The sequence below is a fragment of the Bos grunniens genome, chromosome 3 (assembly GCF_055505025.1).
Source record: "Bos grunniens cultivar Pamir isolate PY7600 chromosome 3, Bosgru_T2T1.0, whole genome shotgun sequence".
NCBI lineage: Eukaryota > Metazoa > Chordata > Mammalia > Artiodactyla > Bovidae > Bos > Bos grunniens.
In genome coordinates this window covers 26,494,566-26,509,468 of record NC_141167.1, presented here as the reverse complement: position 1 = coordinate 26,509,468, position 14,903 = coordinate 26,494,566, and the positions used below count along the sequence as shown (strand labels likewise).

General features: G+C 36.5%; 1 protein-coding gene across 23 annotated transcripts in view; it reads left to right on the top strand.

Annotated features, from left to right (window-relative positions):
- EPS15 (epidermal growth factor receptor pathway substrate 15) overlaps positions 1-14,903 on the top strand; it is a 140,304-nt gene that overhangs the window by 91,144 nt on the left and 34,257 nt on the right. For all 23 annotated transcript variants that reach the window (XM_086387753.1, XM_086387720.1, XM_086387703.1 and 20 more), the window contains 7 exons: positions 631-792; positions 1,190-1,387; positions 7,343-7,546; positions 9,535-9,651; positions 9,886-9,976; positions 13,426-13,461; positions 14,702-14,838. In XM_086387753.1, coding sequence (XP_086243879.1) covers positions 631-792; positions 1,190-1,387; positions 7,343-7,546; positions 9,535-9,651; positions 9,886-9,976; positions 13,426-13,461; positions 14,702-14,838 — 945 coding nt within the window. The remainder of the gene's footprint in view (positions 1-630; positions 793-1,189; positions 1,388-7,342; positions 7,547-9,534; positions 9,652-9,885; positions 9,977-13,425; positions 13,462-14,701; positions 14,839-14,903) is intronic.

Sequence of the window (14,903 nt, the reverse complement as noted above, 5' to 3'; positions counted from 1 at the left end):
GGTAAGGGAGATGGGGAGTCAGTGCAGAGTTTTGAGTAGAGGAGTGCCATTGTCTGATGTAGTTTTTTAACAGTGACTGCTATGCTGTAAATAAACTGAAAGGTAGCATGGGTGAATGAAGGGAAACCAGTTAGAAGGCAGCAATCCAGGAGAGAGAGAAAAACGACTTGGACTGAGGTTGAAGAAAAACATGGCCGGTTTTTAAAATACATTTTGAGGGAAGGAACAGCAAGATTTGCTGACAGATTGGAGATGAGATGTGAGAGAAAGAGAAGAGTCGGAGGAGATGCTGTATTTTTTGGCCAGAGAAACTGAGAGGGGGCAGATGGAGGATAAAGCAGATGTTGTGGAGTGGCGGGGGGAGGAAATGCCAGGAGTTCTGTTCTTATTATGTTAGAGAAGTCCATCAGACATCCAAGGATGGATCTGAGTAAGCAAATTGAATGTCTAAATCTGGAATCTAGGAAAGATGTCCTCAAGTAAAGATTGTATTTAAAGCTATGAGTCCTCCAATCCACCAACACAGTATACGTAATAAGATGAGACTTTACCTTCCCTTATGATAGACTTTTAAAAATTATTAACCTTCTCCTGCCTCTAGTAAATAATGTTAATATTCCTGTATTTCAGGATCTTCAAGATGAAGTGCAAAGGGAGAATACTAATCTGCAAAAACTACAGGCCCAGAAACAGCAAGTACAGGAACTCCTTGATGGGCTGGATGAGCAGAAAGCCCAGCTGGAGGAGCAACTGCAGGAAGTCAGAAAGAAGTGTGCTGAGGAGGCCCAACTGGTAAGGCCTGGTGGCTTACTGCTGCCTGTGTCTTTACCTTAGGTGCTTTTGCTGGCTTAAGATAGAAACCCTCTCTGCTCGTTGTTGTTGTTGCTGTTGTTAGGTGGCAATCTAGTCAACATGAAGTTTGGGAACATGAAGGAGATGGGACATGTTTCATCTAGAAACTACAGGGGAAATAGGACACTGCATGTTTTTTTCTTTTTCTAAAATTTAGTTGGAAGTATGGTACCTATGTCTTCCACTCTCCTCTGTCAGTCCCTGATTGCCCTTTTCTACAGAAAATATATATCAAAAACACCAAAGTAGTAAACTAAAATAAATATTGCATTATGGAATGTTTTAATGACATCTCTTTTTTTAATCCCTTTTTTGTCTTATTCACCGCATGTTGTAGATTTCATCCCTGAAAGCTGAACTAACTAGTCAAGAATCACAGATCTCCACTTATGAAGAAGAGCTGGCCAAAGCTAGGGAAGAGCTGAGTCGCCTACAGCAAGAAACAGCAGAGTTGGAAGAGAGTGTGGAGTCAGGGAAGGCTCAGCTGGGACCTCTTCAGCAGCACCTGCAAGATTCACAGCAGGAAATCAGTTCAGTAAGTCTTTGTGGGAGTGAAAAATACACTCAAGTGGGCACTCACGTATCCTTTTAGTACATAGTATTTTCTCCACTTCTGCTGCTGCTGCTTCTGCCCAGTTTATTATTCATTTTTTGTCATTTTATATGAAGAGGCTTCTTGTCACCTGTCATAAGTTAAAACTGTTGTGAGTCTTATACATCTGATGATTATCACTGGAATCTTATTGAGTGTGCAGGCTTTGTAATTAGATGGTTTGGGTTTAAACGCTTGCTCTGCTGCTTACTGCCTGAATCATCTCAGTGTTAGATTCCTCATCTTGGAGAACTGCAAATTCCCTGGTGGCTCAGCGGTAAAGAATCCACCTGCCAATACAGGAGACATGAGTTCAAGCCCTGAATCAGGGACATCCCCTGGAGAAGGAAACGGTAACCCACTCCAGTATTCTTTCCTGGAAAATCCAATGGGCAGAGGAGACTGGCGAGCTCCGGTATATGGGGTCGCAAAAGAGTTGGACGTGACTTAGTGACTAAACAACAATAAACCACCAGGGACTTGAATTTCACCCTTTTCACTGCTGAGGACACGGATTCAATTCCTGATTGGGGAACTGGCGTTTAAGATCCTGCAAGCTGCACAGCATGGCCAAATTTAATAAAATAAATAAATAGAATTGGAGAATTAACAGTACACCTGCCTCTTTCAGCTGCTTTTAAAGTTTAAATGGGGCAAAACCAGTGAGACATTTGAGTAAAACCAGTGAGTACATTTGGTAAATAAGTACTCAGTAAGTGTTGCTTATTTTTATAAATAATAACCTGGTGTCCTACCTTTTGGGGATTCTAACCTTAAAATCTAAGATCATGGCATCTGGTCCCATCACTTCATGGGAAATAGATGGGGAAACATGTCAGACTTTATTTTTTGGGGCTCCAAAATCACTGCAAGATGGTGATTGCAGCCATGAAATTAAAAGACACTTACTCCTTGGAAGGAAAGTTATGACCAACCTAGATAGCATATTCAAAGCAGAGACATCACTTTGCCAACAAAGGTCCGTCTAGTCAAGGCTGTGGTTTTTCCAGTGGTCATGTATGGATGTGAGAGTTGGACTGTGAAGAAAGCTGAGCACCGAAGAATTGATGCTTTTGAAGTGAGGTGTTGGAGAACACTCTTGAGAGTCCCTTGGACTGCAAGGAGATCCAACCAGTCCATCCTAAAGGAGATCAGTCCTGGGTATTCATTGGAAGGACTGATGCTGAAGCTGAAACTCCAATAGTTTGGCCACCTCATGTGAAGAGTTGACTCATTGGAAAAGACCCTGATGCTGGGAGGGGTTGGGGGCAGGAGGAGAAGGGGACGACCGAGGATGAGATGGCTGGATGGCATCACCGACTTGATGGACATGAGTTTGGGTAAACTCTGGGAGTTGGTGATGGACAGGGAGGCCTGGCGTGCTGAGATTCATGGGGTTGCAAAGAGTCGGACACAACTGAGTGATTGAACTGAACCTTAAAATCAGTTTTGCTCATTTAGAAACCTTTATTTTTTTTTTAATTAGGGAATTATTCTTTATATAGATAAATATGACTGTTGTGGTAGGTCCAGAATATAGATCCTTTGCTTTTCTGTTTCTTGACTTCCCTAAATGGAGATTAATATTTTATAGAATGATGGTAGGATGGTTGGATGTGTGTAGAGACTGCATAGCCCATTCCTTTCCATTTGAATTTGAACAAACTGAAGCCAGGGAAGGTGTAGGAACTTGCTTATGGTTATGTAGCCTTCAGAAGAGCCATAGTCTAGAATTCAGATTGTCTGAAACTTGGTCAGTTAATTATTATATATAATGAAGTCCTTCCCCTTGATATGCTTTTTCCCCCTCTCTTGTCTGGTAGATGAATACCTGCTTACCCATCTTGTAAGCCATAGCTTAACTTCTTTCTTTGTGGCATCTTCTGAATCTTGCCTTTATTGGACATTGTACTTCTGTTGCAGTAATTGTAACATTTTCCCCTGCACATTTGTTTATTTGTCTACCTCTGTCAGTAGATGGAGCTTTTTGGTCTAGAAACATACATATTTATCCAAGCATTTAGCACAGTTCTTGTCTCAGTGTAGGTACTCAGTTAACATGTAGTAAACCCAAAAGAATTTTATAGTAGTGGGAATGATCCTAGATAAATGGACAGTCTTTAAAATAGTTTTAAGTTTTTAAAATATTTTTACTGTTATTTATAGACTGTAAAATTAACCCATTTTAAGGGTACAGTCCATGATTTTCAGTAAATTTAGAGTTGCTCAAACATCACAATCCAGTTTTAGAATATTTCCCTTACTCCCAAAAGACCGTTGTGCCCATTTATCATCAATCCCCACCCTTACCCCTGGGTAACTACTAATCTGCTTTCTGTGTCTATAGATTTGCCTTTTCTGAACGTTTCATATAGAGGAAATAAGTGGTCTGTGGTCTTTCTCATGTGGTTTCTTTCACTTAGTGTAATGTTTTTGAAGCCCATCCATGCTGTAGCATGTAACAAAATTATAGTTCATTTTATAAGGTATGTTGTTTATTTGTTCACCAGTTAATGGGCATTTGGATTCTTTCTTCCTGTTGACTATTATGAATAATGATGCTATGAATTTTCTGTTTGCATTCAATTCTTTGTGTAGACATGTGTTTTCATTTCTCTTGGATATAAAATAGTTGGCTATATTGTAAAGTTACATTAAACTTTTTTTTTAACTTTAAATTGCCAAGCTTTTCCAAAGTGGCTGTAGCATTTTAATACTTGCCGTAGCAATATATAAGAGTTCCAGTTTCTCCACATTTTTACCAACACTTTTATTGTCTTTTGGATTATAGACATTCTCGTAGATGTAAAGTGGTACTTCATAGTTTTTAATTTGCAGTTCTCTGATGACTAGAGATGTTGATCATCTTTTTGTATGCTTATGAGCCATTTGTATATTCTCTTGGATGAAATGTCTGTTTAAAGTCCTTTGCCATTTTGGGTTGTCTTATTAAATTACACAAGTTTTTAAAAATATACATATGTATATTCTGGAGATAAGTCCTTCATCAGATATTTGATTTACAAATAATTTTTCCCAGTCTCTGGCTTGTCTTTTAATTTTCTTTTCTTTGACTTTTTTGAAAGGGGATTTCTTTCAAAGGAAAGAGCATAAATTGGAAAAATAGAAATGACTCTGGATAGTATAAATTATCAGAGAGAAAATAAAGCCATGTTTTGAGCATGGAAGATAGTGTCAGCAAGCTGTACTACCAAGTGTGCCAGATATCTGTGGAAGGAATTAGATCTTTGTGTTTGATCTCTAAATCTTAAGAATAAACATACCAAATTCTTACACTTGACTCAGGTACCGTGAATCTTTCCCACAGAGGGCAGCATATTCCCATGGGCCTATAAAAAAGAAATTTAGTTGTAAATTAGCCTGGTGCTTTTATTGCTCTCTAAAGCTTACCTATAGCCTTTTTTGAAAAAGGAATAACTAAAGAGAAGTTTGTGACTTGCTGAATTTTTATTTTTATTTCTTACCTTGTATTTTCTAGAGAACAAAGAACCTTTGACCTTGACTTTATGTAACTTACTTGTGCAATATATATTATTTATCCAAGTATTTCTGGCAGTTGAAATGTTTGTTGTACCTTCCTTGCACAGTTTGCAAAGAGCTTGTGTTAGTTGTGTGATTATTTTTTTCTGTATCCTCTAAGTTTACCTAGCGAGTAAGGAAGAACACAGGCTTAAATGGCAGGTGCATGGGAGAATCAGACACAGGAAAGCCAGGTTGTTTCATGATTCTGTTGATTGTCTCAAGAATAACTATAAGGAACAAACTGTCCTAAATAGAACTCTTTGATAGGCAGGTACTTCACCCAACTGCTTCATCTATATGGTGAGTAATGTTTTAAATTTTAGACTGCAGGGTAGCATTAAAGTTGATTTAATGGTCATGATAAATTTCAGTGAAATAAAAGAGAATAGGAAATAACAGCATACATTACAGTTGTTTCACCCCTGTGTATATGTGTAAATGTATAGTTATATGTATGATGTATGCATCTATATGTTTTATGTATTCACACACACAGAGACATATGTACATACATATTTACTGGGTCTAAGTGTAAACTCTGTTTCTTTGTGTAGATTAAAGTAAAAGTAAGTTTATAAACCACTGCTCTATAGCACTAGGAATATACAAGGCATATGCTTTGTATTATAAATGTGTAGTATTTTTGATTGTTAGTTTAAATCCTAAATGAAATGCAATTTGTGTGTATATATACACAATATATATATATACACAAAATGAAATGTGTGTGTGTCTATATACACATATATATATGTATGTCTATATACATATATACACAATATATATACACAAAATGTGTGTCTATATACATATATATATATATGTGTATGTCTATATACATATAGACACACACACACACACACTGATGCCCACTGTTTAAATATATAAGGATAATACTCGTGTTTTTCAGTGAACATTTATTAAGCACTTACAGTATGTATCATTGTGGTAGATGTTAGAGATACAAAGTTAATAACAAAAATTTGGTCTCTATCCTCAAAAGGCTCAAGTCTTTAACTTTTTAAAAATAGAGCAAATTAGTAGAAAAGGAACAGGAAATTTTAATTGTTATAGTAGTGAGAAATGTAGTGTGCTAGGTACTTTCACACACATTGTCCTTCGTTTACATAGGCCTTTACATTTTACAGAGTTCTTTTAAATATGTCTTTTACTTCACATAACAGTCTTCTATGAAGATAGTTCTTACTACCTCTATGGATTAAAAAATGGAAGCTTGGAGAGGGTACTTTGACTAAAATAACCTAATAATTAGAAAGTGATAGAGCTAGATGTACATCTGTCTCCTTATCCAATATAGTGTTCTTTTTCCAGGTTATGGTCCTGACTTTTCCTTTGGTAAATTACAGATTCCAAATTAGGCAACTTAAAAACTTTATGGGAAATATTAGGGGAATAAGATCAGGGAACAGAGCCTTGCTTTACAGAATGTCAAAAGGTAATTTTTATATTTGCTAAAAAAATATATATATAACATGCTAATAAATAGAGGACACTAATGTAATTAAAATATATATATATTATGAAAATGGTACTTTTCAGTAAAGTTCCGTTTGTTTTTTTCACTAGAAACATTTTTTGATTTTGTTGTCTCAATTTCTTTGAAATATATGTAAATGTGTTTTTATTGTAGATATTAGTATAAAAAAGCATTTTTTCCTTCTAGTTCCCCACATTTTTCTTTTTATATATATTAGAATTTATTGTGTTGTCCCAGGTATAGAAAGTCAATGGATATTGAAATTTAAAAAAACTTTGTCCTTCATTTAACCTGTTCGGTATATTTTAGATTTAGAGACTACTCCTTAAGGTTCTAGCCCATTAATAAATAATGCCAGGGGATAGGACACTAGCTCATTGCATCTTTGTTTTCACTTCTCTTCTTCCCAATAGGAATATGAATGGCTCCAAAGTCTTATGTACTCTTCGTCTATTTCCTCTCCCTCTCCTAAAGCGTCATCATAAAATCTTGTCTTGAACTACTGCTTTGCCATCTTTTTCCCAATACTCTGATGCTTTTTCTAGTTATATTCTAAAGGACTGCCAATTAGCAGATATTTGAATTAAAATTCTTGGATCTTTCAAAAGATGTACAAAAGCAAATCCATATATACTGTAATTTCAGGAGGAGAACTTACTTGGATGGATTACTGAAATCCTTTTCTCTAAGTCTTGCTGCATTCCTTAATGGAAGCAGATTTATCCTTGATCAAGTCTAAGCATATAGTTATTTTTATATCACGTCTTTCTAGTAATTTTGTCTAGTTTTTGTCTAATTTTTGTCTAAAAATGTCTTTCTAGTAAATTCTGTTTTGTATTTCTGCTTTGTGTTGACAGATGCAAATGAAACTTGTGGAAATGAAAGAGCTGGAAAACCATAGTAATCAGTTAAATTGGTGCAGTAGTCCACACAGCATTCTTGTAAATGGTGCTACAGATTATTGCAGCCTCAGTACCAGCAGCAGTGAAACAGCGAATCTTAATGAGCACACTGAAGGCCAGAGCAACCTAGAGTCTGAGCCCATACATGAGGAGTCTCCAGTGAGTCTAATGGTTCCTTTAATTCCATAACCAACTTCAGAAGGAAAAAAACTGATTCAGATGAAAGTTTTGTTGACATCGTACCTAATATAAACATGTGGCCTTGCCTCATCTGAGACAATTGAGAAAGAAAGAGTGGGTTTTAACAGTTTAAACTAGTGAAAAATGTAATTTTAACTGATCTATTTGTTATAGAGCCATGTTTTCAAAGTTGTGGTTCTGTAGATAGTAACTTCTGAAAGTAGTATTTATTTTTAAGTGATCTCATCCAAAGCTGAAAGTAATTATTTCATAATGTTGAAGACATTTATTTGTTTACTGTTTTTTTTTTTTTGAGAATATCAGCTAATGCAAGAGTGCTGCTCTCCCGAATGAGAGCTACAGAGACAAAAGACCTTTAACCCCGTCTTCCGGCTGCATGCAGTCTAGTCCTGTAACACTGTGTTAAAAGGCAGTGATAAAGTAAATAGGGTATTCAGGTAGGACAACTTGGAGGAGGCTCAGAGAGGATGTCATAGGGAAGCTTTACAAGTGACCACTGAAGTGAGAAGAGGTTAAGCAGAAGAGAAGGTGGTACATTTCTGGCAGAGGAAACAGCATTAGCATAAGCATGTAATGGGAGAAAACATGCTGCACGGTATCATGAGAAGTTTTCTGAGGATGTTTTGTGATGGTGAGGGATGTATTGGTAGGAGATGAGGCTGTCTCCTGTAGGTTACCTGCATTACCTCTGGTACTTTTTATCAAGATGGAGATATCTGTGCCCCATTCCAAACTTGTTGAACTAGAGTTTCTAGGTTGGGCCCAGGTACATATGTTTTTTTTTATTTGGTACATATGTTTTTAAAAACAAATTCCGTAGGTGATGATGATATGTGCCTAGATAAAAATGACCACTTTTAGTTCAGAAAGGACCAAAGAGTAAGAAATTTGGATTCATCTTGCAGCACTGGGGAATTCGCCTTACTACAGTGAGTAGCCATTGAAGAATTTTTAAGCAAGAAGTGACAAGATTGAGTTTACCTTTTAGAAAAGCTGGATAAGGCATTCCCTGGCAGTCCGGTGGTTAGGACTTGGTCAGTGCTTTCATTGCTGTAGCCTGGGTTCAATTCCTGGTAAGGGAACTAAGATCCCACAAGGTGTAGGGTGCCACCAAAAAAAAATTTTTTAAGTGGATTATAGATTGGAGAATAGGATTGGACATACCGAGATATGGTGAGAGACTATTGGGGTAGTCTATGTGAGAATTGTTTTAACCTGGATCTAACCAGTAGCAGGAGGGATGATGAGAAGAATACAAATTTGATAGATACTAAGGATTTAAAATTAACAGATTTAATGTTATTTGTACAGGGCAGTCTTGAACTGCACAATATTCTTTTAAGCACAAAATGCAAATTACTAGGTTATCCTTCAAAGACATAGGATGGTATGAAATAGAAATTGGCTTTGCCACTTCTAAAGCCTTATTATCTACTGATCTAAATGCAGAAAGCAATGACGTCATTGAAGGATTTCTAACCAGAAGATCATGATTAGATTCCTATTTTAGATCTATTACTTTGGCTGCCCTGAGAAGGATAGATGTAGAGGACAAGTATTGCAGGCAGGAAGGCAGTTGGAATATTATTACTACAGTAATATGTACCAGAAATGATGATGCTATAAATGAATGATAGTGACAGTCAGGATGGAGAAGAATGGAAGAATTTGAGAAATAGATGAGAATTAGACTCTATAAGATTTGGAATCTAGCTAGGGGATGACCAGAGGGAAGTAGTTAAGGAAGAACTGGAGTTTTCTGACCTTAAGTGGTTTTGAGGCTTGGTGATATCATTTCCCTAAGAAATATTATAGAAGTCATCCAGTGAATGTATTCTGCTTATCTTTTAAAAATTTCTAGTAATTTTTGACTCTTGTCAGTTTCCTTTGCCAAGTAGAAAATATATTGTGAAAAATTAATATTTTGAAGGATTAATATTTTGTAGGCAAGAAGTAGTCCTGAAGTACTGCCTTCTTGTGTGACTGATGAAAATGAAGAGGTGACTGTAGCTGTTAATGAAAAAGTTTGTCCTGAATTTAATAGTGACAGATGTTCAAAAGAGGTAAAAATAATTCTATATTAATATGTAAATGTTCTTATCATTCTCTTCTCAATAGGGGTTATATACTATTTAATGCTAAGGAAAGAGAAAAATGTGTTAAATGGACTTTATGACCACAAAAATATTTGTTATGTTACCATCAGTTGATTTTTCAAACATGCTATTTTATTTTAAGATGTTACCTTTTAAAACTTTGGTTTCTAAAACTTTTTTTTAATTTAAAATTATTTTTAGGAAGATCCGTTTAATGTAGAAACAAGTTCACTGACAAATCCAGTTGCAGATTCACACTTGGATTTTTTCCAGTCTGATCCTTTTGTTGGCAGTAAGTACTCTTATATTTACATTACTAATTTACCAGAAGGGACCATATAAGAATTCGGGCTTCAGTTTTGAGAGCCTACTTGTTATAGCAAAAGTAGAAAAGAGAATGATGTTTTTATATGGTCAGACTTTAGTATTTGTCCTCTCCAGGCAACTAAATCCTGAAACTAAGCATTTGATTATGTTTTAGGAACCCCTGATTAAGAATATGTTTCTTGTTCAGAATAGAGACCCAAAGAAAGAGAAGAGATTGGGCAGTCTTAAGTCATCCAGCAATTATTTACCAAAAGTGCCAACACCATGCTTTTACAACAGAAACTATAGTAGTTAGTAGCTTCGATCCCTGCCTATAGTAGTTAGTAGCTGCCTAAAGTCTTATTGAAGAATCATAAGCTCAATAAATTAAAATACCTGATGTCATCATAAGCTATGTTAAATACCATTCGTGTTAAACTTCTTTTTATTTATTTCCAAACTCACCTTGTGAAACTGATATTAATGATTATAAGTTATTGCCTGTTCCCCTAACCCTCAATTCGCCCAACCACTAATCTATTTTCTGTCTGTATAGATGTGCATACTTATGGAATTATACACTATATGCATTTTTAAGTCTGGCTTCATTCATTTAGCCTAATATTTTCAAGGATTACTCACATTTTAGTATGTTTCAATATTTCTTCCTGTTTTATTGATGAATATTATTATATGGATGTACCACATTTTACTTATTCATTGGTTGATGGGCTGTTCGGTTGTTTCCACTTTTTTGGCTGTTTTGAATAATGCTGTTGTGAACACTCATGTACAAGTTTTTGTGTGAATATATATTTACTTTTCTCTGGGGTGTATATCAGATCATAGTACTCTGTTGAATCATTTGAGGAGCTGCCAAACTGTTTTCCAAAGTGTCTGTAGCATTTATATACACACACACACACACACACACACATATTCCCACCAGTAGTATATGTGGCTTGCAATTTCTCCATACCTTTGCCAACACTTGGGACTATCTATCCTTTTAATTATAGCCATCGTAGTGAGTGTGAGGTAGTATCTTACTTCAATTTGATTTGTATTTCCTTAATGACTAATATTGTTGAACATCTTTCTCCGTGGTTATTCAGTTCAGGTCAGTTGCTCAGTTGTGTCCAACTCTTTGCAACGCCATGAACTGCAGCACGCCAGGCCTCCCTGTCCATCACCAATTCCCGGAGTCCACCCAAGCCCATGTCCATCGAGTCAATGATGCCATACAGCCATCTCACCCTCTGTTGTCCCCTTCTCCTCCTGCCCTCAATCTTTCCCAGCATCAGGGTCTTTTCCAGTGAGTCAGCTCTTCGCATCAGGTGGCCAAAGTATTGGAGTTTCAGCTTCAACATCAGTCCTTCCAATGAACACCCAGGACTGATCTCCTTTAGGATGGACTGGTTGGATCTCCTTGCAGTCCAAGGGACTCTCAAGAGTCTTTTCCAACACCACAGTTCAAAGGCATGAATTCTTCGGCGCTCAGCTTTCTTTATACTCCCAACTCTCATGTCCATACATGACCACTGGAAAAACCGTAGCCTTGACTAGACGGACCTTTGTTGGCAAAGTGATGTCTCTGCTTTTTAATATGCTGTCTAGGTTGGTCCTGACTTTTCCTTCCAAGGAGTAAGTGTCTTTTAATTTCATTGCTGCAGTCACCATCTGCAGTGATTTTGGAGCCCAGAAAAATAAAGTTTGCCACTGTTGCCACTGTTTCCCCATCTATTTCCCGTGAAGTGATGGGACTGGATGCCATGATCTTTGTTTTCTGAATGTTGAGCTTTAAGCCAACTTTTTCACTCTCCTCTTTCTCTTTCATCAAGAGGTTCTTTAGTTCTTCTTCACTTTCTGCCATAAGGGTGGTGTTATCTGCATATCTGAGGTTATTGATATTTCTCCTGGCAATCTTGATTCCAGCTTGTGCTTCCTCCAGCCCAGCGTTTCTCATGATGTACTCTGCATAGAAGTTAAATAAGCAGGGTGACAATATATAGCCTTGACGTGCTCCTTTTCCTATTTGGAACCAGTCTATTGTTCATGTCCAGTTCTAACTGTTGCTTCTTGACCTGCATATAGGTTTCTCAAGAGGCAGGTCAGGTGGTTTGGTATGCCCATCTCTTTCAGAATTTTCCACAGTTTATTGTGATCCACACAGTCAAAGGCTTTGGCATAGTTAATAAAGCAGAAATAGATGTTTTTCTGGAACTCTCTTGCTTTTTCCATGATCCATCGAATGTTGGCAATTTGATCTCTGGTTCCTCTGCCTTTTCTAAAACCATCTTGAACATCTGGAAGTTCATGGTTCACATATTGCTGAAGCCTGGCTTGGAGAATTTTGAGCATTACTTTACTAGCATGTGAGATGAGTACAATTGTGCGGTAGTTTGAGCATTTTTTGGCATTGCCTTTCTTTGGGATTGAAATAAAAACTGACCTTTTCCAGTCCTGTGGCCACTGCTGAGTTTTCCATATTTGCTGGCATATTGAGTGAAGCACTTTCAGAGCGTCATCTTTCAGGATTTGAAATAGCTCAACCGGAATTCCATCACTCCCACTAGCTTTGTTCATAGTGATGCTCCTAAGGCCCACTTGACTTCACATTCCAGGATCCTTATATCTTCTTTGGAGAATGTTTATTCTAATCATTTGCCCTTTTTAAAATTGGTTGTTTGTCTTTTAATTATTGATTTGTAGGCGTTCTTTACATATTCTGAATATAAGTCCCTTGTCAAACATATGATTTGCACCTATATTCTTGTGTTCAATGTTGTCTTAATTTTGATGCAGTCTTATTTATTTATTTATGTTTTCTCTTGTGCTTTTGATTTCATGGTGTGAGATAGGGGTCCAACTTTATTCTCTTGCAGGTGGATATCCAGTTGTCCCAGCACCATTTGTTGAAAAGACTATTCTTTCCCCCATTGAATTGTCTTAGCACTCTTGTCAAAAATCAAATGATGATAAATGTGTAAGGATTTATTTCTAGACCCTTCAATTCTTTAAGCACTTTTTTTTTTTAACTTCAATGAAGCCTGGTATTTGTTTCTGAAGTGTTGATGGCAATACCCATCCAGTAATCCTGTGAAAAGTAGACATTTTCTTAGTAAAATTCTTGTCCTCAAGCCTGTGTTTTCCCCTCCATGTAATCTGACCTTGTGGTCAGGAGGTAAGTATAGTTGGCTCTGATTCAAATTTGCCTCTTTTATGAGGTGTATTAATGTTCTTCCCTTATTAAAATAGTGATACTTATTAGTATTCTAAATATTTCCTAAAGGTGGACAGCATTCATTGTCTTACGTACTTTGAGGGAGAGTTAATGAAACAAACTTTGCTTTTGTTTTGAAGTTACTCTTTAAGTAATGGTGCCACAGCAGTAAATACTGTGATTTTGATTTCTGCATATTTCTTTTATCACAGGTGATCCTTTCAAGGATGATCCTTTTGGGAAAATTGGTTAGTGTTTTATTGAAGTCCTTCTTAGCTTTAATTTAATTCTTCTTAATTGTAAGCTTATGTTAATATTTATGAATGAGAGATCACAGTTAGGTAGTTTTAGGAATGGACTTCCTTTTTACTCAGTTTTAAAATTGACCTAAGGCCTCACTAAGATGTATGTACCTGGCATTTTCAGAGAAAAAGTGACAGATACTTATGAATTTGCTTAGTAAACTGTTAGCTATACTTTATAAAAAATAACATTAGTGCCTATACTTTGATGCTTTTAATACATCAGATGATTCTTTGATGCTTTTAATACACTTCTTATTAGCCAAGGATTAGATAAATAAAATGATCTACATTACTATAGGGTTTAGAACTTTTTCCCCCCCTACAATTACATCCTATTACAGATCTTAAATAACTACTGTGTCAGACTTTTTAAGATTCTTTCTCTGGGATTTTCACAAATCTGGTGTGCCATTTAGTTATGGTTCCCAAACCTATTCCAAACAGTTGGCTGTTATCATTGAGCCCAGAGAGAGAAATGCATTTAGAAATTTTTGTTGTTTCTTTGCTTCCCTGGTGGCTCAGATGGTAAAGAATCTGCCTGCCATGTAGGAGACCCAGGTTCGATCCCTAGGTCAGGAAGCTTTGTGGAGAAGGGAATGGCAACCCACTCCAGTATTCTAGCCTGGAGAATCCCATGGACAGAGGAGCCTGGTGGGCAGAAGTCCATGGGGTCGCAGAAAGTCAGATATGACTGAACGACTAACACTTTCACTTACCATTCCTATGTGTTCTTTTTTTCTTTCTTCTTAGTTATAATAGCATAGAATAAGGATCTTAAAAATGGGATCACTTGATATTATGTGCTAATTTAAAAAATCAATTTATTAGGTGAAAAACTCTTATCAAAACCACAAAGAAAACTGTGATCCTTTCCCCACCCCCAAAATTAGAATCACCAGGTTAGAGGAAATTATTTAAACCTAGCATATAGGCAACATTGTGTAATAAGTGTTGGAGTTATTGACTTGCTTTGGATGAATAATGAATAAGTAGGAAAGAATGTTAATTAAAACTACTTAACTAGATATAACTGTCTATACAGTTTTATGACCCAGATAAGTAAAGTACCTGACTTAGACTCTACAGGAGTCAAAATGCCTTTTAATTAACGCAGTTGTCATTGGTGACAGGAAATTTAGAGTAATAATTTTTTAATCTCTCATATTTGTGTTGTTTTTTTTAGATCCATTTGGTGGTGATCCTTTCAAAGGGTCAGATCCATTTGCATCTGACTGCTTCTTCAAGCAGTCTTCTACTGATCCTTTTGCCACTTCAAGTACTGATCCTTTCAGTGAAGCCAGCAATAGCAGTAACACATCGGTGAGTAGGAGGGTTAAAAAAAATGTTAAATGGACCACAGATGTTCTAAGTGAGTTTCTTTTTTT